The following is a 26,869-nucleotide window of genomic DNA, read 5'->3' on the forward strand; positions in this document are numbered from 1 at the left end:
GTACGCAGCAACTTCGTCACCAATTTGTGGCACTAGATTATTGTTGCTTGCAACATTATCAGACTCTTGTTAATTTTTGGTTCTTTCCATTGAAGTCTCCTCGAATCAACAAAATGCATCCCACCAGGCGTGCCGAAAAGATGTTTTATCAAAATGTGTCGATGACATATCTTTTGAAGTATTAATTAATCAACGAGTCAATGGACAAAGGATATGAAGGGTCTTTTGTTGATTTTGGACAGAATATTTAAATGACAAGAGATTTAAAGATACAAAGATTGGAGACAATCGAAGCGAGCCATTTAAATTGCGAAAAAGTAAATATCAAGATAAATTTGCAAAGAACATTAAGTTGTGTGATTGATTGGGGGTTTTACAAAGAGTACAATACGGTTATTATAGCCCACAATTGACGGTTACAAGTAGTTATGAATTTGAAAAGATAACTTCCAATCCAATCTTCGAAACAAAAAATTTCTTAATCCTACTTGCGGTTACAGGAAGTTACAAAAATATTTGTTTTCAAGAAGTCAAAATCCTAAAATAGTGATGATAAACATAACTACCCAACAGATACGTTTTTGTGACAATTGCCCACTACCGATGAGTTCCTTGGCGAGAGTTGTCAATACTCTTCAAATTATCGACTAGTTTTTTCATTGATGATTTCAATTGTTCGTCAAACTTTATTATTACTGACTAAGTCTGTTGCTTATTGATTATAATCAAAAGTTTGTCAATTTTTTTTTGTTGTGTTGACAGTGAGTCACTCCCTCTCGACCGAGTTAGATTCTTTTCCCCATGCCAAAGTAACCCCTGATTTGATGGACTCAAAAGATAGCATCCCTACACTGAGTGGGAACAATGATGAGATCTCCTATTTCAGTACAAGACAGGAACCATTTGCTTCGGAACTAATTGAACGCACCACCACCTCTTTTGGCCGATGGCCTCAAGTCAAAAGAAGAAGATTGGACAAAGTTCAATTGTGCCAGACTCTCCTTCGGGCCAGTAGTGAATGGCACTGTTCAGACGCCACAGAGTTTTGGCGATAGGGTCAAAAGGAAGATAATGTGCGATAATGCACTGGTTCTCTGCATGCGCTAGCTTCATGCTCTGCTTTTAGATTAGACACCAAATTATATTGCTTTTTTCTTCCCCTCATTTGAGTATGTAACAAATTTGGACACGACAAGTTTCCCGGACCCGAAAGGTCCACGCGCATGCTCTAAAACAATCTAATCGACCTTGCACAGACTCTCCTAAACTCTACTGGCTCGAATTTTCTAATTGAATGCTTTGCGATACTCTTAAGATTAAGCTTATTCCTGTGATGGAGAAGATACGCGGTATCCTCACTGACATCTACGGGAATCAATGCTAAAGATGACAACTTTGTCCACGGAGCCAGCCGACATGTCCCCCAAGCTTTTAGAATCTCGTTGGATCTTCACTAGGACAGAGTTTCTCCTTTCTCAAACCAAACTGACAACTGAAAAAAGAAGCCCACGAAAGCAAAGTCATGCATTAATCATGGTAACAAAAGTGTTTTGAGCTGCCCGCTAATGGAGCATTAATTTTACAGGGTCCATTCTTAAGAATCAGAGAGAGGGCACATTCGAGGTCCCCTGCCACAAAGTTATTATCATCATTGACAATCATCATGACACGAGAGTTTAAATGCATCTTGAACTACCATGATAACCAAATAAATATATTTAAAAAAAGTGAGGGGGCTGCATCATTGTGACTACTCTCTCTGTCTCTGTAAAGAGAGCAAGTGCATAAGACACCATATATTCTTCAAGCTCTCTGCAAATAATCAAAGAGAGGGAACTTATTCTTTGTTTTGTTGCCCAACCAGATCATGGATGTGGAGAAGGTCTTTCACATGACAGGAGGTGTTGGCAACACTAGCTATGCTAAGAACTCTTCGCTTCAGGTCTCTCTCTCTCAAAATAGGACATTTTTTTCATGCCTCACGATTTGATTTTATTCACTTCAGTAACTCTCTCTCTCTCTCTCTCTCTCTCTCTCTCTCTCTCTCTCCACAGAAGAAGGCAGCTGATATGGTGAAGAGCATAACCATGGAGGCAGTGCAACAAGTGTACCTGAGTCTCATGCCAGAGAGCATTGGAATAGCTGACTTGGGGTGTTCCTCAGGACCCAACACCCTGTCCATCATCAGGGATGTGATTGAGGCAGTGCAAGGGACAAGCCAAAGGGTCACGAGTCCAACCCCAGAGTTCAGGGTCTACCTCAACGACCTCCCCACCAATGACTTCAACTCCATCTTCAAGGCCTTGCCAGATTTCCACAGAGAGCTCAGAGAGGCAAGAAGGAGAGAGGGTGGGCTTTGTCATCCTCCTCTGTACATGGCAGCTCATCCTGGGTCCTTTTATGGGAGGCTTTTTCCCAACAAGTGCTTGCACTTTGTCTATTCATCCTACAGTTTGCACTGGCTCTCAAGGGTAACAAGATACTATCCTCTCCCTCACTTTTTTTAGCCCTGTTCGGGTCACTGGTGAGAGCCTCACTTGTCACTACACCCATTTTGATACCATTTCAAGGAGAATCTTGAATTTTATAGCATAACATCTTGATTGAGCTGAGTCCCATTTTTTGTACCAGTAAGTGGAAGAATTATGCCAATGAATAAGGATGAAAAGGACCACCGACCGAGAAAGAAAAGGACACACTTACGGGTTTGGTAGCCCAAATTGTATCGCTTATTGCTTCTAAGTGGCATTTTTAGGATAATAAAGGCATGATGTACTTGACTGACCATCTGCAAATGACGAAAAAACATCTTATCATCGGATCAAACTGCCCAACTCACATGTCCTTTTTTCAGGTCCCTCCGGCACTCTGTGATGAGAACAGAGAACCAATCAACAGGGGCACCATCTACATCTCTGAGTCCAGCCCTCCCTGTGTAGCCGAGGCGTACTTGCGGCAGTTCCAAGAGGACTTCACATCATTCCTCCACTTGAGATCTGAAGAGCTGGTGTCTGGAGGCAGAATGGTGCTGATCTTGCTCGGCAGAAGGGGCCCCCACCATGTTGATAGAGGCAACTCTTTCTTCTGGGAGCTCCTCTCAAGAAGCGTCTCCATGTTAGTTGCAAAGGTAACCTCAATTCCTAAGGCATCTTCAAGCTCTTTTCTATTTGAACGTCAAGTACTACGGTATGAATAAACTTGTGCGCCCGTTTTCTAATGGCTTAAACTTTTTGGAAAGAATGGTTTAGTCTAACATGGTGCCAGAGCACAAGTCACTAGATCGAATTCTAATGCTCCTTTTGATTTTCTTTTCGATGTCTGTTGTTCTCGTTACGCCATCCGCTTTTCCCGCCTCTTGTTGTCTGTATGACGTGCTTACGTCCACATCCTGTGCTGTCATGTGTAATATCGGACTTATCTTGAGTAATATGTATACAAATATTTTTGCCCGTATTCTATTAGTTAAAAGTTTAGAAAAAGAATATGTGTCTATAATTAAAAATTGTACTCGGTTGTGATTTGTGTCTCGACAAATCCAATTGTTTCTTGATTCTTTCAGGGAGAAGTGGAAGAGGAGAAGCTAGATTCCTATGATGTGCACTTCTACGCACCTTCCGAGGATGAAATGGAGCGCGAGATCGAGAGAGAGGGGTTGTTCCGATTGGACCGCTTCGAGACGTTCGAACTTGAGAGGGACGAGAGAGATGGTGTGAGCTACGGAACAGCGGTGGCAACCACTGTCAGGGCCATCCAGGAGTCCATGATCTCTCACCACTTTGGTGAAGGGATTCTGGACTGCTTATTTGAGAACTACGCAAGAATCTTAGATGAAGAAGCGGCCAGAGAAGAGATCAGGCCTGTCACTTTCCTTTTGGCACTCACAAAATTATGACTGCGCTTCAGTAACGCAGGCAAACACTCGCCTCGACAGATCGGGTCCATCGCAGCCGTCAATCACGCCGTTCCAATAGAATCCAGTCATCTGCGAAAGCATGTAGTCTGTAGACCCGGATCGAGGAATCGTCTGGTAGCATAAGAGACCCAGAATCTAGGAACTAGTTATTGTTTTGTGCTTTCTGCTGTACTCCATCACTACCCAGTACTCTTGCATCAGGAATTTAGGAATCTCATGAAGCTCCAATTGCGTGTGCATGAAATCTCACTCTCTATTTTTCTTCAGCTCTTTTGCATTCCTTTCTTCTTCCCTTTTTTTGTGCAAGTTGAATGAAGATCTCATAACCCAAAACTCACCACAGCGCGAACTTCTTCTCCAGCGTCACAAAGGTTCAGTCAATCACAGATGCATCTGTTAATAACACTAATTAGCAAACCTAATTTCCTCAAAGACCTGTTCAGAACCCAATTAGCAAAACTTACTGCATCTTCCACTCTCGATCGGTTGATTGCACTTTTGAAAGTTTGACAGTTAGCAGAAGGCTGATCGGTTGCGTTCCAACCAAATGCACCATAAAATAACACTAATTTCCTCAAAGACCTGTTCAGGTTCCTGCTTATCACAGAAGTCAGGTCAACTTTCTTGATAAATACAATTTGCAATCTCAGACTTCTACAATTTAGCTTCTCAGATAACTAAATGAATTTTCTCTATTTGTAGCTTTTTTCAAGAAATGTGTTGCAATAGGTAAGCAAGATCATGATTAGAAAACCTTAAGATCATTCTATATATATAATTTATAATGGTAATATAGAATGGTAATACTAAAGTTATTATGCCAATTCAAAGATTATTCCGTATATTTTGCATTTAATTAGTGCTTTTACCATTCAAGTTACACGGAGCAATTAACTTTATAAGTTACTGTCATTTTAAAACGAGCACTGCTAAACAAATGTAAATTACTGCACAATTTAATTTAGAAGCTAAACATGAGGAACTACGTTTAAAGCTTCTTGCTGAGAGCATCAATTTACCCTCCATCCCACGATCGATCGTCTTCATCTAAATATTGTCCTGCAATGAATTAAATTAATCAAACGGGATAAGTGCTTCCTAAAATTTTTCACGAAAGTATAATTGAGTTCTAAAATTTTCAAAAAGTACAATTAAGTCCTAAAACTTATTACCAAAGTCCAGTTGAGTCTAAAAACTTTCAAAAAGTGCAATCAAATTATAAAACTTGTCAAATTGATTCAGTCACATAATTGCATTTTCATGACAATTTTAGAACTTCCATGCACTTATCCCTAATAAAATAGCAATGATTGGATTTCGCATGATTGGTGGATTTGGATTTGAGACCTCATGTTGCTCTTGCATGTGGAACAACTTTTTAATTTTCAACATGATTGAATATGTCAAGGTTTGCTCTCTACCTTCCTAAAAAAATCCCTAATTTGGTTACAAGATTCCAAGCCAAACATCCAATTACCACATCATTAAGATAACCCTCTTCATTACATCTCCAAATTTACATCCAAAACGTTCAAATTCGCCCCGAATTATTTCCCATATGATTTATCGATTATTTGATGTTTAGTTGTGTATCTCAACTTGTTTATGGCTTTATCATGGTGTTTAGATAAAAAAAAAATCCTTTTTTGAATTTTCCTATTTATATTTTTTTAATTATTAGATTCTTTTTCTAATTTTTTGCAATATTTCGAGCCGGTCTAATCCTTTTTCGGCCTAAGCTACACATGATTAATATCTTCGACTCGCCCAGGAAAAAATTACAAAAAAAAAAGTCCAAATCCCAACAAAGCCTTTCTAGGCTTGCAAAAATCAGTTTAGGGTAGACCCAATTTTTAAATCGGACCAAACTGGCCGATTTGACCAAAAACCGGTTGGTCGTTCAATCTGGTTCCTATTACCATAATGTCTCAACATCAAACTAGTCAAATACCAATTTTGGCCCACTTTTTCATATTCAATCCATACTATTAACATATTGTGGCTCGATCATTTGGTATTTAATGGCGTATTTCAAATTGTTTGTGATTTTATTATCGTGTCTAGATAATTTTTTCTATTCATACCATTTTCAGTTTTTAAAATACTTCGAACTGGTTCGAGCTTTTTAAGCACAACCTACTCATCATCAATGGCCTGGACTTGCCCAAGAAAAAAATATGAGAAGGCCCAAAGTCCGACCATGCCTTTCCAAGCTTGAAAAGAATCAGTCCCAGCCAGAGCATTTTTTTTTTTTAAATCGGATCAACCGGGCCGGTTCAATCAAATACCGGTTCGTCACTCGATCTGGTTCATATTATCATATGCTAGAGCGTCAAACCAGTATTTCGACCCTTTTTTTTCAAATTCTACCCATATTACCATATCATTTCTCGATGATTCGATATTTATTGTACCTCTAAAACATCAAACACGTCAAAAATCAGTTTTAACCCGGATCAACTGTCAAGCCGGTCTAACCGATGTCGAATTCAATCGGATCTGCACAATTGAAAATCTAAAACGATTAATTGAGAAAGGAGAGATTCGAACCTTAACCTATCATAGCACGCTCCAAGCCGTTCAACCAGCCGTTGAAGCACCCCGTCCTGTCTCCTAGAAGCAAAAGTTGAACTTCAAGAAAAGGATGAACGAAATGCTCAAATTCTCAACTTTTACATCGGTAAATCCGCATCTCTGAGAAGATTTATGTCCATCGAGATTATCTTCGTGCATATAAAAGTGAACTTACTAATTTAAACGGTTTAGGTTGAACCGGTTGAACTGCATACTATAGGCTAGTCTATTTAGGGGTGAGCATAGTTCCAGAGTAAAACCTGATAACCGGATCCGTGGGAACCTATCCAGCTCTAGATTCTAAGATATGCAGGGTAGGTTCCAGGTTCCAAAAACAGGGTAACTTGTTTCGACGAGTAGGTTTCAAGTTCTAAGGTAGGTGGAACCTGGAACCTATAACGAGTTTTTGTATTTTTCTTGATCTATGTCTTCGCATGATCCTACAGTATTTCATGACGTCTAGTGATGAGTGTATAATCTAGAAGCTCATATTTGTGGTTTCAGGTTCCACTTTATGATTGAGATTTTTACTTTGTTATTTTTTTTTATATTTTCTGTGTGTCTAAATATAAGTTGTGGTTAGTAAATTGTAGCAGTAAGTGCTGGTCATTAAAGGTGATGATTCACTATAATCGTTCAATTAATAATACAGGTGGAACATGAGTAGACCCTGGAACTGACCATGGAACCTGTGACAGGGTAAGTTCCAGATTCCAAGAAATGAGAAATTTATTTCAACGGGTAAGTTCTAAGTTCTATATGGAACTTGGATTGCTCACTCCTAAGTCTATTATAGCCAATGGTACGATTTTTAATATACTGGGTCGGACTAGATTTTCGAACTTGTGGATTTTCTTTTTGACATCCCTAATATCAGTTGGGCACCCCTAATAGCATCATAAGTGAGATTAGCATATAGGAAATCGACATGTATTGTTCTCTTTTTGTCCAACTAGATATTTAGCTGTACGTGCTAGCAATTCGACAAAAGGATTCCATTCTAAAATTCTATCAAATTATAGAAATTCTATTGAATTATATTTATATTAAGTAATCCAAATATTAACTAATCCAAATTTTATTAAATATTAAATTAAATAATAAACTATAGTAATTGTACATGCTCCCATAGCAATAACGTATTTTGGTTCAAGCAGGGCTTGGTGTCATTATGTTAATAAAAAGTGGCTCGGTGGCATTTCTTTTGTAATTCCTTATATAAGGATTTAGAAAATACCGGATCTCCATTAATCCTCTTATACCCTAAGTTAAGGATATTGTTTTCACAGTGTCAATGTCGGCCCAGCAAAGTTCTTTCACTGCCCTTTACCATTCCATAGAAATGGGCTATTCTATTTATACAGATATGGGAGCCAATAAATAAAGTCAGAATTAAGTTAAGGAACGACAATAGTGACCATGTCTTGGGGCTAACGTGGGATTTGTTCAAGGATCTACTAGTTTAGGTAAATATCTAATGTGTTCCCCTACATTACGAGTGGGCATTTTACCAGAAGTCTATATTGTATCAATTTACCCTTGTAACCCCGAGTAATAGAAAAATGGAACATCCGACAGTGTACAAATGGGCTTTCTAGAGACCCCCGACCAATTCTCGCATGAATTACTATCCCCCTCTTACAAAGACTACAGAATGTAGTAACTTTTCGGAAAAGTACATGAACAATTTCTTCACTAAAAATTACCCACGAATAATTTTGAATTCTGAACAAGATTATAGAGACCCCTAGCGATATTACCCTTAAGTATATCTCGAAATCTCCTCGAAGAACTCGGTAAATCACACAAGACAAGATAGGAGATTTCTTTTTTTAGTCGTTAAAAAAATCCTATTAATGGAGAAAGCTAATTACAATATGTGAAATATGTTAAAAAAATTTCTCCCTGTAGCAACAAAATGATAAAATACACATATAATAAAAAAATAAAAAGAAGAAGCAAGTGGGGAAGAAATATATAAGAATCCCTCATTAAACAAAATAATCGGCCTGACCCGCAATTTATCTATGGTGGAAGTAATGATTACGCCCCAATGTTAGTGACAAAAGAGCAAGAAAAGTGCCATTAACATGCTAAAGAAGTTTGGCACTCTTATTATAATCAAGCAATCAAAAAAAAATTAATTAATTCTCGAAGAATCTGCTCCGTTCGAAGATGGAAAAGGCAAAAGTGACTTTTTGTTCGAGTTGCTTTCAGCTGAAGACAGATCAAAGTGCACATTAATGACAAAAAATAATTAATTAATAGAGGTCTTAATGTCGAGGGAAAAAATCACAAAACATCTTAAATTATGTTCAGTGTGACATATTTATCATAATAAAAAAATCCCAAACTTGTCTGTACGTGACACATTTACGTCGGACGATTTTTCAGATCAAGGTTTCGTTGGATGGTTTTTCAGTCCAAATGGCGTCATGTTTCTCACTTAAATCACGTGGGCGTCGTATCAACGCTTTCCAGTGTCCATGTAGGCGACTTTATGACGGTTCTCATTGAAAGAATTTTGACGGAGGGAAATGTGTCACACGAGTCCATAATTGGATTTTTTTGTATCATACAAAAAAATTTAGGATAAATGTGCTGCGATAGGTATAATTTAGGGTTTTTTTGTAACTTTTGTCCTGATGCTCATAAAAAGTTCATGGCTTTTCTCATGCTATTTTCTCTAGGGCTCGTTGTAAAAGATTAACCCATCATATCGACGGGATAGAGCAATAGGAGTGTTTCTTAGACTTTTGATCATGATTGATTCTTGCCCTAACCCAAAAATGATATCTCGATTTTAGTCCTAATCATTCAAAAGAAGCCCTAGCCCAAGGACAAGATTAATGATTCCGCCTTGGGCACACCATTAGAGGAAACTTCTCTTGTACTGCATGCTTTAAGTACATTTCTCACAATATTTTACATATAATCAATTAATTTACATTAATTAATCGCATGCCACTACTATAGAGAGAGTTATTTCCACATAATTTATTCTTTTTCTAGATGAAATGCGGTACAAGATATGTATTGTATTTGATAATAGGGATAAGTACACTAAAAGTCTTAAAACTTGTCATGAAAATACAATTGAGTTTTAAAATTTTTAAAAAATGTAATTAAATCTTAAAACTTATTAAATTGATGCAATCAAGTCTTATCGTTAAGTCCATTTAACTTGAGTAACTTAACGAGTTAGATAAATGATATGGTGGGTAATGTGAAAATGTGCTTTTGTATGTATATGCGGTGAAGAGACGAGACAGAGCTAGGGATGCTACATGTTAGCCTCACAAATAATTGTTGTTCAATGTAGCAAATGCATAATGACAAATTGGTCGACATCTACAAACGACCCACTAGGAATTAAATGCAGAAACGAAACTTGCATTGGCTACTACCTATGGAGGGTTTAGGGCAAAAAAGAAAAAAAAAACTTAAATTTATAGTGTAAAAAAGCTCTTCGTACCATCCCAATGCAAATAATTTCTTATTTAGACGAACGAATTTACTCCACTCGTCCTATTGGGAAAAGAAAACCGTGCCATAATTTTGTACAAACGCTTGCTTTGATGTCATTAAGGATGATTGGTACCCGAGCGATCCGGTTCCCATCCTGAAATAGATAACCGGACCAATTCTCGAGTGGGCCGACGGGACCGGCGGCATATTCAGTGAGTTACGTGTAACATTATAGGTTTCACAGAGAATTTTTCAATTTGTGACAAAATTTGATTGGAATGAGCAAATACTATTGCGTTTTGATTTGTTCTTGTCATCTTACACACATGCATAAGTAAATGTAATCACTAAAAAAATTTGATTCAGTCAAGCTGGTCCAAGTTCCACACCCGGAACCAAGCCAAAATTTCCCGATTCCAATTTTACGGAACCGAGAACCGCCCGTAACCGATTTGGGCAGTTCTTTTTGCTCACCTCTAGGTGAGCCATTGCTTATTTCAATCGATCAATCGAGCATTGAAAAACCCCGACATCACAATAAAAGATTTACGGCACTCACAGTCGCGGCTAATGTTTTTCTTTCTTCTTTAAAAGTTATGTCCATCAAGAGGATCGTTCGAAAAGCCGCGGCGCTGAAACCAACGCTATTTAAGAACTACGACACTCAAGCGATCAACGAGCGAAGTCATGGGTACCCAAAACCAAAAAAAAAAACGAAAAAAAAACCTAGCGTCGCGGTTCGAAAGTCAGGAAACTTAGGGTGCGCATGACAATCATTCTGTGCCCGGGAACTATTTCTACTCAGAAATGATTCTTTTTTATTCTGTGCCCGAAAACAATTTCTGAGCATTTGAAGGCGTTTGGTAACTGTCCAAAATTTCTATTCCTGGGATAGAAAAGAGCAGAAATACGTCTGGTAACTACACAAAATTTCTTTTTATTAATAATATTTTAATAATATTTTAAATTGTTTAATATTTTTTTCTTTTTTTTTTCTTTCTACCCTTCTCTTCTTTGGCCATGGCCGGTCGCCGGCACAGGCCAGGGTGTCGCGGCCCTGGCCGCCTCCCTCGCCGTCGACCTTGCCCAGATCAGGCAAGGCCGAGCCTCGCCGTCGGTCGCGACGGCGAGGTCGGCTTCGTTGTGGGTATCAACGGCGAGGCCGACCTCACCGTGGGTCGCGACGGCGAGGCTCGGCCTTGCCGTCGCGACCCATAGCGAAGTCGACCTCGCCATGATCTACGGCGAGGGTCTAGCCCTCACCCTCGCCGGCGAGGGCCGTGATGCCCTCGTCGGCCCTGATCTATGGCCGGTCGCCGGCAACCGGCCACAGCCCGGGGAAGAACAACACAAAGAAGAAAAGAAAAAGAAGAAAAAGAACTCATTCTCAAAATTGTGCTGAGAAACAAGAAGCAATTTTTTTTTACTTCTTGTTTCTCTTCCAAAACTGTTTCTGGACACAAATTTTTGCAAAAATGTGCCCGGGAACAAAAAATTTACCAATTTAAATTCATTTTTGCTAATATTACGGAAAATCCAAAACTGGTACGCGTGTAATAAATTCATTTAAAATTTAATTTTTGGACCGTCAAAAATTTCAAATTGATATACTTATAATAATTTTACCCTAAACTAATATTTTTACTAAAAATTACCTTGAACTTGTACATTTGTGATAAATTTACCCTCTATTAATTTCAGTTAAATTGGATTAATACAAAAAAAAAATCATAAGCTAGTACACCTATGATAGATGGAAGGTAAATCCCAAAACTGGTATATCCATCAATTACCGCGTGCCATTTAACAAAGCAATTTAACAGTAAAATTTAACAGAAACTAACACAGGGTAAAATTGTCACAGATATACCAGTTTAGAGTTTTTTTGTGATCAAAAAAATTAATTTGGGATAAAACTACTATAGATGTACTAATTTAGAGTTTTTCGTGATGTTAACCCTAAAAAATTATACCGTAATCCATCAGAAAATGGGAAGACAAAAGAAAAAGAGAGAAAGAGAGAATCGTATGCTTCTAAAAAAGTAGAAAAAAAAATTCAAAGACGAGAGAGAGGAACTGAGCAAATCTTGAAACTCATCAGCAAGCTCTGATCTTTGACTGTACACGCGGGGCATTCAACTGAAAAGAAAAACGAGAAATCCCCGATTCCAGAGACTTCTTCCTCCTGCCTTCTCTCTCTCTCTCTCTCTCTCTCTCTCTCTCTACACTGTGCGCAACAGAAAATTTGAAATCGGTTTTTGGCGCCCGGGATCAGCGCGGCTCCGGGAGCACGATGGCCAACGTCTCCTCCCGCCGGAACCTCAGCTGCTTCGTGATGAACGCCTCGATCGCCCGCTGGAACTCCTCGTTGCTCATCTCCTCATCTCCGCCGCCGCCGCCGCAGCAGGATCCCGCCGCCCTCGGCCTCTTCTCCGCCTCCGGAGGCCGGTGGCCGCCGCGGCAGCACTCCTCCTCGTCGTCCTCCTCGTCCTCGTCCGCCGCCGCTGCGGCCTCTTCCTCGAGACCGACGGCGCCCCCGCCGCCACCGCCTCGAGCTCGGGCGGCCGTGCCGACTTCGCTGATGATCGCCTTGTCCTCGTACACGACCTCCTCCGCCTCACGAGTCGGCGGGAGCACGGGCCTGGCCCGGCTCTCGCTGATCTTGACGATCTCCTCGTACAGCTCCTCGACCGCGCCGCCGCCGCCGCCGCCGGCATGCCCGCGGGCGAAGGACCCGCCGGGCTTGGCCAGGAGGGCGACGATGATGGCGTTGCAGAGGGCGAAGACGAACAGCGGACGGGCGACGAAGCCGAGGAGGAGGAAGGAGTACTCGCAGGAGAGCCGCACGGCGAACGGGACGCGGGTGGAGACGCGGAGGAGGAAGAAGAGAGCCAACCCGAGCTCGAGCAGTCGGAAGGCCGTCAGCACCACATTGAAGCGGAAGTAGCTGGAGAGCGCGGTCGTCTGCTTCTCCGGCTTGCCGCCGGAGCCGGCGGGCTCCATGGATTCCGGCGAGAGAGAGAGAAGGGGAAGCTTGGAAGCGAAGATTTTTGGCCTTTCTTTTGTCTCTGCGGGAGAAGGTGATGCTCTTTTATAGGCGTGTCGAAGTCATACATAGACTAATGATATTATCTATCTTCTTTTTCTTGCAATTTTTTTTTGAGATAATGACAAAATTATAATTCATAAATTTTTTTTCAATGTACGGTACAGTTCCTGAATTTTTAATTTGTTCGATATGATTTTTGAACTTTTGATATATGTTCGATTTAGTGTCTGAACTACGCGAAAATATTCAATGTTGTCCTTCCATTAATTCAAGTTCAAAGACAGCATTGTACATTTTCATATGAACACTGCATTAAAATTTCATGGATCACATTACATATCAAGCTATAATTCAAGGACCACATTGACCACATTAAAAGTTCATGAATCATATTGCACATTAGGCCAAAGTTCGGGGACCATTTGTGTCATTTTCTCTTTTTTTTACTTTCCTTTTTTTCTTTTCCCTTCTTAGATGGTAAAATTAGGACGTGTGCTCGAACAAATATCGAATCGGGAAGATGCGTACGTTAGACTCACATGTACCGTGCCCATGTGAGACTTTTTGAAAACTATTGCTTGAATCGTCACGATCATCGAACCATATAAAATCAATCGACAAAAGAGCTTAGCATCATGATATCAGCAAAGCTAACTTTTCTCGATAATGCATGCGCCCGTTAATAATTAAGGAATATAAATTATGCGTCCCTCATCATTCGCGAGGTTGTAGTCTCGTATTTCTCAACTGAAATCCAAAAATTGCCCAACACAGAACCGATACGACTCGACATGTCAACAGGGTCGCAGGCACCGCAAGAGCTTCCGCCTCTCATATGGGATTTCAAGTCTCATCCTTGTCCTCCTCATGACATCAAAAGGGAAAGAAAAAAAGAGAAAAAAACATGAAGAACCAAAAGAGAATCCTTGTTACAAAGAGGGGCAAAGCATTCATGAGCCATCCATTATCCACTATGCAAACGAGGGCATGGAGTGTGCAAATCTCCCCCTAAGTTCCCACTAGGCCAGAAAAAGATGTGTGGATGGGCTCCATTTCCCCCCCCCCCCCCCCATAAATCTTGCATCTTCCGCTTTATTCCCCTCTCTTTCAGGTGAAATGTTTCAAAAAAAATACTTTGCATTCGCATGCCTTGTATAGATTAACTTATCTCAAAAGCAGAGGGAGGAGAGGAGAAAAGCAGAGCCACACTGAAGCAAAAAGGGTTAAAAAGGGGGGCGAAGGCTCTAGTGGTGGAAAACATTGCAGCTGTGGAATCCTAAACACACAGTCAATGCATAAAAAAACAAACAGAAAGAGAGTCGCCCTTGATTCAAGCAATGATGGAGATGAAAACCGATTTTGCTTGATCTGCAGCCCGACGAGACCCTTTTCGAGAGAGTGATTTGCTGATTCGAAGCAGTGAGCTTTTTCGAAAGGAGATAACGCGAATGCCCGCTTTCTTGCCTGTAAAGACAGTATAGAGAATACATGGAAAGCTTTGTGAAGGTACACTAGAGAGAGAGATTTGGTTTATGTGACTCTCATCGCATCTTGATCTGTGTCTTTCCTAATCCTAGAATTCATTTGATTACCTGGTGCTGGTTCACTACACTTAAAGGTGAGATTGACATCTCGTACGTTTCAAAGAGAATCCATCCTGTATGCAGAGAGGCAAATGGACCAGAAGAGGAGGGGAATAAGTTGCACATGAATTAGCACTGTGGAGCTTTTGAAGGAAAAATTGATGCCCTCTGATTGTGATGTGGCCTTTTCAATAATAGTAGCTTCTTTAGTTCATAAAGAAAAAGAATTGAAGAGCATCAAATGGGTATTTCCCACATCATGTGTTCTTTAGAACAGATTTCACTAGCGAGATAATGGCATTTGTAGTTCAGATTCCCTCGGTTTCGAATTGCATCCATCCCTTCGTAATGTAGATATTCCTTTTCAAATATGACCTTTTTACCTTTGCTGCGAGGCCCCTCAAATGCTCCGGCGTTTTGAATGACAGTTTGAATTAGAGAACAGTGCGTTCTGTATGTACAGACTAAGTACCTGGTTCGTATAGGATGGTGTGGACATTAAAGTCCTGCACTGAATGAATAGGATGAAAAGTTGAAAAGCAACTTTCGGAGCCTTTCCCCTTTTTCCCCTTGACGAGATTTGTTGAAATGAGGGTTCGAAACAAGCAACATTTCAAAATTGGTCTTGTATAGCAATAAATCAATGTGAAACTGCAAAAGTGCAAACAGCTTCATAGCAAACAGCTGACAGATTTTGGAAACGTCCACAAGAGCAGAAACTCATAAACATCATCCATTCATACTATTTGCAGCTAGCCTAAGGGTCAACAAGCAGCTAATCAGAGAGAGAGAGGATACCTCTTCTCAAGGTATTTACTGTCGTTAACTCTTTATATTTACATGGAAACCCTATAGCTTTCCACATAAAAACCCACCGTTTACAGCTCCCAACGCGCCTTCCCATGCTACATGCAGCCTGTGCTCTTTTCAAGTCCTCAATGTTTATCATCCTCGCTGAAATCTTACAGATCTGATACAACTTGTGGGTCTGATATGCGATGAAACTTGCAGTTGACGGGCTCTGGCTCAGGATGATTTCATAACTGGCTCGTAATAGAGACAAGGCTTTCAATTAAAAGTTGCCAGAGTGAGCTTCCTGCGACCGCTCTGTCTCTTGGAGCCAAAGCTTGATAGCGTACTGCGTTGACGAGCTGATCTTTCGGGTGAGTGCTGAAACCAGGATCCCTCCACGATTGACTGAACTCGGTCAGGAAGCTGATGGCTTCCTGAGGATGTGCTGGGCATCTTGAGTGCGTGTGTTGAGCCAGTGTTCAAGAGCGAAATAATCAGCAAACAGAAACAAAGCAAAACTCTACTATCATAAGACTGCTTGGCACGTCCCGATGCATAGGTTCTCAGGAAATGGGGAGAGGGTTACGTATGCACCCTTACCGTGATTTTTCAGAAAGGCTGCTTCCTCGACTAGAAACACGATAAAAAAAATTTCCCAACTGCTTCAAATCGCAGAGTTATTTAGTTTACCATTCTCACTATATACTAAACTTAATCAAAATGGAGTGAACTTTTAGTTCGAAAAGGTACAGAAGTTCTCTTTTTCTCATATTATTTCATTTTTCACCCAATCCTTTTGAACATGGAAGAAATAAATCAGTATCCCGTGCTTAGAAATATTGTAAGAGATTCAATGACGTAAAATTTCCTCACAAAATACTCTGACAGTGAATTACCTGAAAACATTTATTCATATTAGGAACCGGAAGAGTGTTGTAAAGGTCTGTAACCACCATCAGTGAAAGCCCATGTTCTTGCAACAGTGAGGCCATGGCTTGAAGCTTCACGAATGCAGCTGCATTTTTATACATCTGAAGGGTCAGAAGCTGTGTACATCAACCAATAGGTATTGAAGCCACTGGCATAAGCAGCGGTTCCACTCAGCATAAAATGTATTCCTCTGGTTCCCCAAAACCATCACCTGCTTCTACCTGGACAAATAATCGAGCTTGGCATATGAAAATAGCTAGAGAAGAGGCAATTCAAAATGCTTCATTGTTTAAATTCCTCCTGAAGAATGTAATTACTAAATGCTCGAGAATTGTAAAGCAGAGAAGAGGAAAGAATGATAGTATTTATAATTAGCAAATGCAGTTGAGCTTGACTATGGTTAAAGACTATAAAGGAACTGTCTTTACTTTATGAAGGTGAATTTATCCATATTTCTACTGCTACAAACAGAAAGCATATGTATGGAGAATTTGACACCAAGTCTATTAAGCCAGTACGGGAGAAGATGGGAAAACTGTCTACCTGGAGTAACCAACGGATTTTTCAAGCTGCAATTTGATTGGAACCATGCAGTGTAAACGTCATATCATGCATCAATTCGTAAATCATCCATTCTTCCAGCAACAAGGCAACCAAGCAAAATGCAACCTCCACATACCTGTTGCTTTAGACATATTGGGCAAAATCAGCTTTTCCTGTCGCGCCTTTTCTGCTGCCAACTCTGGTAACTAAAAATACTGGTAAAGAGCCCATCAAAATGGAACAGTGAAAGGATGCTCCGTTTAAGTCCTCAACATCATTCATGAAGGAAGCCGCATCCTCAAGACTAGTTTCTCCCAAAAAAATTCAGAACGTTGCATAGTTGTTCACTTTGTAAATGAGATCTGTCACCAGCCACAAATGTGGACACACAGTCCTTCACCATAATCCAAGAACATCAAGTTCCAGCACAGCTTTTGTAAACTTTGTTTTTCCCCGGCAAGTTGTATAGCAAATAAAAGTCCAATAGAGTTTAAAGGTGAAAATAATGCAGAAACAGATCCATCCTGGAAAATTATCAATAATACAGACCCTCTCTTACAACGATCTAGTAAAGAAAAATAATGCCTTTTCAGCCTTTTTATGATTAGAACATCTGAATATCAAAAAGAAAGAAAAAGTGCCTCCCTTTAAATTACGAAATATCCACAACTTCTACAGCCAACCTTCATAAAGTTATTCCTCAAAACTCAATTGGAAAAAAAAACACTTCAAAAAAAGTGTCTCAATCACTCGTTATCATGAGCTTCCTCAGAAAACGTGATCCTATGTCAATTCCATTTAATAGAATCAACCCAGTTGAGAAAAGAAAAAATCCCTATAATCCCTTAAGTCTGAAAGACCATCATCCTGCTTCAAACTTCCAAACCTTAGTTTACCGAGAGGAATCCTGGAACGAAGATCACAATCTCAGCACTAAGTAACCTATGAATCGTCAATGTGCTTAAACTCTTACCGTCCACTGATGTGGAAACCGGAATACTATGTGACAAATCTCCAGCATAATTAGTATGCGACAAAGGGGAAAAAAGTTATCTTCTCACGCTGTAGGGGCTCACCTTTGAGAGAGCAATCCCCTCCCGAAAACCAAAAGCCCTGCAGTATGCTTAGGAGACTTTTGAGTAGTGGACGATTTGATGACCTCATACTGCTTCGAACTTTGAGATAGGCTCCAAAATGATTCTTTCACAAAGGACAACTAGCATATTCCACGCCGTTGTCAGTTGTTGCTCATGACCAGCAATGGTTTCCCCACATATCTGTGTCGTCACAAGATCTAGCCAGTCAAAATTAATAGAGCTGACCTCAACTGTAATGAAAGATCAAGCATTGCTTCCTCAATCTCCAACATCATCCAGAAATATATCCACATCATTGACATCAATTTCACCCAGACTCAAGAAATCCAAATTATTGTATATTTCTTCACATTCTAGATGAGTCCTGTCACCAGCTACAAATGTAGATACACGATCTTTCACCTTGATCCAGGACCATCCAGGCTCCTTAATTACTCCCTTAGACTTCATCGTCTTCCTTATATCTGCCGCTTCCCTCCATCTCCCTTGGGCAGAATATATGTTAGCCAGCGTAATGTGAGTTCCAGCACAATGTGGATCGATCTCAAGAATGTGCTCAGCAGCGCACCTTCCACGGTCAACATCACCATGGACTCTGCATGCTCTCAACAAAGTTGACCAAACAACATCATCCCGTTTGAATGGCATGATTTTGATAATGTTCTCTGCCTCAATTAGGCGACCAGCACGACAAAGGAGATCAATCATGCAGCCATAGTGTTCCTTTGTAGGAATGATCTGGTGCTTCACGCTCATTGTATCAAAATAACGAAATGCAAGATCAACCAGCCCGGCATGGCTACAGGCCGTAAGAACACCAATGTAGCTGATAGGGTCCGGTCTCAAGCCCACTGCAGGCAGTTTCTCAAATAAATCAATTGCTTCATGGCTGTATCCATGTTCAGCATATCCATTTATCATTGCCGTCCAAGACACGACATCATTGTTTGTTGCCACATCAAAGATTCGTGATGCTTCTTTTACACTCCCGCATTTGCCATACATGTTAATTAGAGCACTTTGTATCATAGACGTATGTTCTAAACCAATCAGCAGGACATGAGCATGCAGCTGCTTTCCTGAATCAAGGATAGCCATATTTCCACACACACTCAGGATGCTAGCAAGAGCAAACTCAGTTGGCTTTGGTCCTTCTCTTCTCATTAGTGATAGAAGCTCAAAAGCATCCTCACCGCATCCTCCATTTGAATACCCCGCGATCAATGTGCTCCATGAAACCACATCCCTCATTGTCATTTCATTAAAAACAATTGAAGCCGAAGTCAACTGTCCACACTTGGAGTACATTGTCATAACGGAGTTTGCCACAGAAAGAGAACTGAAAAGACCTATGCATAGAACATGGGCATGCAATTGTTCGCCCCAGTCAATTTTGGTGAGATTGGCACAACCAGATATAACTGCAGCAAATGTGTATGCATTAGGGCTAGCATCTGATTCTCGCATCTTTAGAAAAGCTCTGATGGCAGATTCCTCCTGACGCATCTGAATGTATGTAGTAATTATTGTGGTCCAAGAAACCACATCTCGCGTTGGCATCCTTTCAAACAATCGCAATCCATAATCCAACTTTCCACACTTGTTATACATTGTCGCGAGGGTATTGGCAACAAATGAGGTTTCATCGAATCCTTTCTTTACAGTGTGAGTGTGTATCTCCCTCCCCTGGTCCAAAGCACCCAAATCAGCACATGCCTTCAGCGCAATGGCAAATGTATATGTATCACATTGCACCTTCGATCTCCACATTTTGGAGAAGTACGACAACCCCTCCCTACAATTACCACTACGAACTAGTCCGGTGATGATGGCGGTCCAAGAAACGACATTTCTCAGCGGCATCTCATCGAAGACCCAACAACCTAGCTCGGTTCTGCCCGTTTTAGTATACATGTCCAAAAGGGTACTACCCACAAAAACGGAGTTCTTTAGTCCCGATTTCACAGCATACCCATGTAATGACTCGCCAAGTTTCAGATTCACGGCGAGTCCACAGGCCTTGAGCGCGAGACTGAGGATGAAAGGGTCCATCTTGAGCCCCGGCGCAACCCACATAGTCAAGAACAAGCCCAGAGCCTCGCCGGCTTTTATGGCAGCGACATATCCGGAAATCATCGTGGTCCACGAAATCTCGTCCCGGCGAGGCATATCGTCGAACATCCTGCGAGCATCGCTCAACTGACCGAGTTTCACCAGCTCCTTCAATCGCGAGTTAACCTCGGGCATGCTCGGACGACCCGCCACATCGGACTCAGCAGTGGCAAAGTGATCCGGCATCGTCCCTTGGAACAGGACACGTCCGTGATCAGCGCATGGCATGCTCGAGCTCGAAAACATCCTCCAAACGCGAGGCCTGCCTAGCGAGCTCATCATCGTCCTATACAGGCACAGCCACGTGACCCCATCGAGTCGGAAGTTTTTCATTCCCTTACGTTTTACTGGGTCCTAAGATTGAAGTCGCAAGTGGTGCGACCTATGTTGATCAAGCCATGGAGCTCTTGTATGGAATCCAGAAAACAGTGACAAGACGTAACGTGACCGACAAATAGACCCGTCAAACGGGTGGTCCTAAAAGATACATTTAACCCGATACATATTCGGGTACTTTCATATTTAATCAAATTTAGAAAAATTCATACTCAGTTTGAGTTTAGAGTGCGGAGGGAGCAAGCGTGAAATCGAGTGAGGGCGAGAAAGAATGAAAAAAGAGTTATAGAGGTGGGTTAGATCTAAGTAAGTTATAATTCCATTTAGCACTCATATTATGTTGGGCTTTACCATTGTAAGGGCTCGTTTAGTTCAACTTTGCAAATAAGCCTTGGGGGAATGCAAAAACCTTTAGGTTAAAACTCCTTAGGGAAATGCAAATAGCGTTTGGTAAAAAATTCTTTTTGAAGCTACTTTGGGCCAAGTAGTGTTTGGTTTTTTTTTTTTTGCAAAAGGCTTTAGGACCCTTTTTTTATTAAAAAAAAAAGTTACCCTTCGTTGGAGCCGGAGAAGGGCTACGGTCACCGGCGAGCTAGATCTGGCGCCAGCAGCCATCGCTCGAGGTCGAGCCATCGTCGGTGAGCAAGATCTGGTGATGGCCGCCTAGGTCGTGCGACTCTAGGCGACCTCACCGGCCCCTTGCCGGCCAGATCCGGTGTCGTCGGCCGCCCTCACTGGTCACCCTCACCGGCCGCCCTTTCGTGAAGAAGATGAACAGTAACAATAAGGTCAAAACTAGAATATTAAAGAATAAGTGAGGGTAATTTGGAAAGAAAAAAAATTAGGTTCAACATTTGCCAAATGTTGGCTTTTGGCCGAAAGCTCATTGGGAATACTTGCCAAACGCCTAACATTTTCCCAATGGGCTTTCGAGGCCGAAAGCCCCTTGGGAAAGCTAAATCAAACGAGGCCTAAACATATTTATTACTCATTTATAGAATATAACTAATTCATATAATAATTTAGCCTATTATATGTAAATTAAAAAAAAATAACTTTATAATCTATTTTGATAGGTCTACTACAAATGACGACGAAGAGAAGGAGGCCCTTATCATATACGACCTGTCATCTACTAAAAAGGAAGGAAAAGCTGAGAGGCCGAAGCACAGCCCAAGCAAATTTGGCCCATGAAAACCGTCAACAACAAATGAAAGAGAGATTGGTCGATGTCGACGACCGGTTGAAGTGATCATGTTTATAGGTTGTCACAATGCAGTGCAGTATGTGGCCATCGATGGCAGGATATCTCCGAGGATCAGGTTTTCAGGGGATCGGCGATCATTGAATCAGGAAATATTGGTAGATTAGGTTTATACTAAAGGGCATAATTGTCATTGTATTGTTTTTAGCCCTAAACCCTATGTATATATATTGTAAATTGTTTCATCAATGAAAGCAACGTTTGCCCAAACTCTACATGGTATCAGAGCAGTGATCCTCGAAGCTCGTCTCTCACGTCCCTTAAGCAATATCTAGTCCTCCTCTGATTCGGTCAAATCGATTGATTCGCCGGCGTGGTTTGATTTCTCAGTGTCATCTTTGCTTTCGTCCAGCGGTATGGTTTTGCTTTCTCGTCAAAATTCTTGAGATCTTGTTTGCCAGTGTTGATCTTTGCCTCCCGCGAACCTATCTGCAATTTGCTGCATCCTCGCTGATTCGCCATCGTTGCTGCCTTGGTCCTGACGTTCCTCCTCATCGGTCGCCACAAGTCGCCATGGTAGACAATTCTCAAACCTCTTCAGCCATCGCTCCTGCACATGAGCAGAACGGCCCTTATTTTATGCATCCTTCTGATAACCCTGGATCTAATCTCGTCGGCATGGTCTTTACGGGTGATAATTACAACAATTGGTCTCGTGCCATGGAGATTGCCCTTTCCGCCAAGAACAAGATGGTATTTGTTACTGGAGAAATCAAAAAACCAGCCGCAGCCGATCCTGCCTATGCGTCATGGATTCGTGTTAACAATATGATTCTATCTTGGATTCTTAAATCCATCCATCCAGATTTGGTGCCAACGGTTCTCTACACAGAGTCAGTTGCGGATGTTTGGGCCGATCTCCGCGAACGTTTTTCGCCATCGAATGGTCCTAGGGTTTTTCATCTTAAGCAAAAGATATGCACCCTTGCACAACATGACGATGCCGTGATCAAGTACTTCAACAACTTGCGAAGTTACTGGGATGAATTGAATAATTTGGATCCGTTACCGCAATGCTCTTGTTCAACTCATTCTATCATTACCAAACAACAAGAGAATCGACGATTGTTTCAATTTCTCATGGGTCTCAATCCGAGGTACGCTAATGTTATTAGTCAGATTTTACTAATGGATCCATTACCTAGTGTTGCACGCGCATATGCACTAGTTCTTCAGGATGAGTCGCACCGCCATATCCAATTGGATCGCCCACCGTCCGATCAGACCAACAAGTTGGATGTGGAGAAGGTCTTTCACATGACAGGAGGTGTTGGCAACACTAGCTATGCCAAGAACTCTTCGCTTCAGGTCTCTCTCTCTCAAAATAGGACATTTTTTTCATGCCTCACGATTTGATTTTATTCACTTCAGTAACTCTCTCTCTCTCTCTCTCTCTCCACAGAAGAAGGCATCTGATATGGTGAAGAGCATAACCATGGAGGCAGTGCAACAAGTGTACCTGAGTCTCATGCCAGAGAGCATTGGAATAGCTGACTTGGGGTGTTCCTCGGGACCCAACACCCTGTCCATCATCAGGGATGTGATTGAGGCAGTGCAAGGGACAAGCCAAAGGGTCACGAGTCCAACCCCAGAGTTCAGGGTCTACCTCAACGACCTCCCCACCAATGACTTCAACTCCATCTTCAAGGCCTTGCCAGATTTCCACAGGGAGCTCAGAGAGGCAAGAAGGAGAGAGGGTGGGCTTTGTCATCCTCCTCTGTACATGGCAGCTCATCCAGGGTCCTTTTATGGGAGGCTTTTTCCCAACAAGTGCTTGCACTTTGTCTATTCATCCTACAGTTTGCACTGGCTCTCAAGGGTAACAAGATACTATCCTCTCCCTCACTTTTTTTAGCCCTGTTCGGGTCACCGGTGAGAGCCTCACTTGTCACTACACCCATTTTGATACCATTTCAAGGAGAATCTTGAATTTTATAGCATAACATCTTGATTGAGCTGAGTCCCATTTTTCGTACCAGTAAGTGGAAGAATTATGCCAATGAAAAAGGATGAAAAGGACCACCGACCGAGAAAGAAAAGGGCACACTTATGGGTTTGGTAGCCCAAATTGTATCGCTTATTGCTTCTAAGTGGCATTTTTAGGATAATAAAGGCATGATGTGCTTAACTTACTATCTGCAAATGACGAAAAAACATCTTATCATCGGATCAAACTGCCCAACTCACATGTCCTTTTTTCAGGTCCCTCCGGCACTCTGTGATGAGAACAGAGAACCAATCAACAAGGGCACCATCTACATCTCTGAGTCCAGCCCTCCCTGTGTAGCCGAGGCGTACTTGCGGCAGTTCCAAGAGGACTTCACATCATTCCTCCACTTGAGATCTGAAGAGCTGGTGTCTGGAGGCAGAATGGTGCTGATCTTGCTCGGCAGAAGGGGCCCCCACCATGTTGATAGAGGCAACTCTTTCTTCTGGGAGCTCCTCTCAAGAAGCCTCTCCATGTTAGTTGCAAAGGTAACCTCAATTCCTAAGGCATCTTCAAGCTCTTTTCTATTTTAACGTCAAGTACTACGGTATGAATAAAATTGTGCGCCCGTTTTCTAATGGCTTAAACTTTTTGGAAAGAATGGTTTAGTCTAACATGGTGCCAGAGCACAAGTCACTGGATCGAATTCTAATGCTCCTTTTGATTTTCTTTTCGATGTCTGTTGTTCTCGTTACGCCATCCGCTTTTCCCGCCTCTTGTTGTCTGTATGACGTGCTTACGTCCACATCCTGTGCTGTCATGTGTAATATCGGACTTATCTTGAGTAATATGTATACAAATGTTTTTGCCCGTATTCTATTAGTTAAAAGTTTAGAAAAAGAATGTCTATAATTAAAAATTGTACTCGGTTGTGATTTGTGTCTCGACAAATTCAATTGTTTCTTGATTCTTTCAGGGAGAAGTGGAAGAGGAGAAGCTGGATTCCTATGATGTGCACTTCTACGCACCTTCCGAGGATGAAATGGAGCGCGAGATCGAGAGAGAGGGGTTGTTCCGATTGGACCGCTTCGAGACGTTCGATCTTGAGAGGGAAGAGAGAGATGGTGTGAGCTACGGAAAGGCGGTGGCAACCACTGTCAGGGCCATCCAGGAGTCCATGATCTCTCACCACTTTGGTGAAGGGATTCTGGACGGCCTATTTGAGAACTACGCAAGAATCTTAGATGAAGAAGCGGCCAGAGAAGAGATCAGGCCTGTCACTTTCCTTTTGGCACTCACAAAATTATGACTGCGCTTCAGTAACGCGGGCAAACACTCGCCTCGACAGATCGGGTCCATCGCAGCTGTCAATCTCGCAGCGTTCCAATAGAATCCAGTCATCTGCGAAAGCATGTAGTCCGTAGACCCGGATCGAGGAATCATCTGGTAGCATAAGAGACCCAGAATCTAGGAACTAGTTATTGTTTTGTGCTTTCTGCTGTACTCACTCACTGCCCAGTACTCTTGCATCAGGAATTTAGGAATCTCATGAAGCTCCAATTGCATGTGCATGAAATCTCACTCTCTATTTTTCTTCAGCTCTTTTGCATTCCCTTCTTCTTCCCCTTTTTTTGTGCAAGTTGAATGAAGATCTCATAACCCAAAACTCACCACAGCACAAACTTCTTCTCCAGCGTCACAAAGGTTCAGTCAATCACAGATGCATCTGTTAATAACACTAATTAGCAAAACTTATTTCCTCAAAGACCTGTTCAGAACCCAATTAGCAAAACTTACTGCATCTTCCACTCTCGATCGGTTGATTGCACTTTTGAAAGTTTGACAGTTAGCAGAAGGCTGATCGGTTGCGTTCCAACCAAATGCACCCATAAAATAACACTAATTTCCTCAAAGACCTGTTCAGGTTCCTGCTTATCACAGAAGTCAGGTCAACTTTCTTGATAAATACAATTTGCAATCTCAGACTTCTACAATTTAACTTCTCAGATAACTAAATGAATTTTCTCTATTTGTAGCATTTTTCAAGAAATGTGTTGCAATAGGTAAGCAAGATCAAGATTAGAAAACCTTAAGATCATTCTATATATATAATTTATAATGGTAATATAGAATGGTAATACTAAAGTTATTATGCCAATTCAAAGATTATATTCGTATATTTTGCATTTAATTAGTGCTTTTACCATTCAAGTTACACGGAGCAATTAACTTTATAAGTTACTGTCATTTTAAAAGAGCACTGCTAAACAAGTGTAAATTACTGCACAATTTAATTTATAAGCTAAACATGAGGAACTACGTTTAAAGCTTCTTGCTCAATTTACCCTCCATCCCACGATCAATCGTCTTCATCTAAATATTGTCCTCCAATGAATTAAATTAATCAAACGGGATAAGTGCTTCCAAAACTTTTCACGAAAGTATAATTGAGTTCTAAAACTTTCAGAAAGTACAATTAAGTCCTAAAACTTATTACCAAAGTCCAGTTGAGTCCTCAAACTTTCAAAAAGTGCAATCGAATTATAAAACTTGTCAAATTGATCCAGTCACATAATTGCATTTTCATGACAATTTTAGAACTTTCATGCACTTATCCCTAATAAAATAGCAATGATTGGATTTCGCATGATTGGTGGATTAGGATTTGAGACCTCATGTTGCTCTTGCATGTGAACAACTTTTTAATTTTCAACATGACTGAATATGTCAAGGTTTGCTCTCTACCTTCCTAAAAAAATCCCTAATTTGGTTACAAGATTCCAAGCCAAACATCCAATTACCACATCATTAAGATAGCCCTCTTCATTACATCTCCAAATTTACATCCAAAACGTTCAAATTCGACCCGAATTATTTCCCATATGATTTATCAATTATTTGATGTTTAGTTGTGTATCTCAACTTGTTTATGGCTTTATCATGGTGTTTACATAAAAAATCCTTTTTTGAATTTTCCTATTTATATTTTTTTTAACTATTAGATTCTTTTTCTAATTTTTTGCAATATTTCGAGCCGGTCTAAGCCTTTTTCGGCCTAAGCTACTCATGATTAATATCTTGGACTCACCTAGGAAAAAATTACAAAAAAAAAAGTCCAAATCCCAGCAAAGCCTTTCTAGGCTTGCAAAAATCAGTTTAGGGTAGACCCAATTTTTAAATCGGACCGAACTGGCCGATTTGACCAGAAACCGGTTGGTCATTCAATCTGGTTCCTATTACCATAATGTCTCAACATCAAACTAGTCAAATACCAATTTTGG

The 26,869-nt window shown here is 41.0% G+C and overlaps 4 protein-coding genes and 1 long non-coding RNA gene across 6 annotated transcripts; 2 read left to right on the top strand and 3 right to left on the bottom strand.

The window, feature by feature from the left end:
* Positions 1-915: 915 nt before the first annotated feature.
* Positions 916-2,252, bottom strand: LOC130138765 (uncharacterized). The gene is made up of 2 exons (XR_008817067.1): positions 2,112-2,252; positions 916-1,492 (listed from the first exon to the last, which is right to left on the bottom strand). It is a non-coding gene; the product is annotated as an uncharacterized LOC130138765 (long non-coding RNA).
* Positions 1,801-25,186, top strand: LOC130134676 (probable methyltransferase TCM_000336). 2 transcript variants are annotated; one of them, XR_008817066.1, is made up of 5 exons: positions 1,801-1,942; positions 2,055-2,471; positions 2,855-3,127; positions 3,560-4,001; positions 25,025-25,186. XR_008817066.1 is itself a non-coding variant. In XM_056313794.1 (4 exons), exons 1-4 carry the CDS (start codon positions 1,868-1,870, stop codon positions 3,890-3,892), a joined length of 1,098 nt encoding a protein of 365 aa, XP_056169769.1. In that variant the 5' UTR covers positions 1,801-1,867; the 3' UTR covers positions 3,893-4,179. The 2 variants fall into 2 exon arrangements, 1 of the variants encoding a protein (XP_056169769.1); XM_056313794.1 differs by lacking the exon at positions 25,025-25,186 and having other exon boundaries at positions 3,560-4,179.
* LOC130138763 (probable methyltransferase TCM_000336) lies at positions 1,802-25,004 on the top strand. Its single transcript, XM_056313793.1, has 5 exons — positions 1,802-1,882; positions 22,910-22,969; positions 23,064-23,480; positions 23,864-24,136; positions 24,565-25,004. Exons 1-5 carry the CDS (start codon positions 1,868-1,870, stop codon positions 24,895-24,897), a joined length of 1,098 nt encoding a protein of 365 aa, XP_056169768.1. The 5' UTR covers positions 1,802-1,867; the 3' UTR covers positions 24,898-25,004.
* LOC130138764 (uncharacterized) lies at positions 12,027-13,023 on the bottom strand. The gene has a single exon (XM_056313795.1). The coding sequence runs from the start codon at positions 12,956-12,958 to the stop codon at positions 12,227-12,229; it is 732 nt and encodes a 243-aa protein (XP_056169770.1). The 5' UTR covers positions 12,959-13,023; the 3' UTR covers positions 12,027-12,226.
* Positions 16,295-20,538, bottom strand: LOC130138762 (putative pentatricopeptide repeat-containing protein At3g47840). Its single transcript, XM_056313792.1, has 2 exons — positions 17,929-20,538; positions 16,295-17,214 (listed from the first exon to the last, which is right to left on the bottom strand). Exon 1 carries the CDS (start codon positions 20,392-20,394, stop codon positions 18,208-18,210), a length of 2,187 nt encoding a protein of 728 aa, XP_056169767.1. The 5' UTR covers positions 20,395-20,538; the 3' UTR covers positions 16,295-17,214; positions 17,929-18,207.
* Positions 25,187-26,869: the final 1,683 nt, after the last annotated feature.

The sequence above is a fragment of the Syzygium oleosum genome, unplaced genomic scaffold (genome assembly GCF_021117445.2).
Source record: "Syzygium oleosum isolate NSW1041296 unplaced genomic scaffold, Sole_v2.1 Sole_v2.08, whole genome shotgun sequence".
In the NCBI taxonomy this organism is placed as follows: domain Eukaryota; kingdom Viridiplantae; phylum Streptophyta; class Magnoliopsida; order Myrtales; family Myrtaceae; genus Syzygium; species Syzygium oleosum.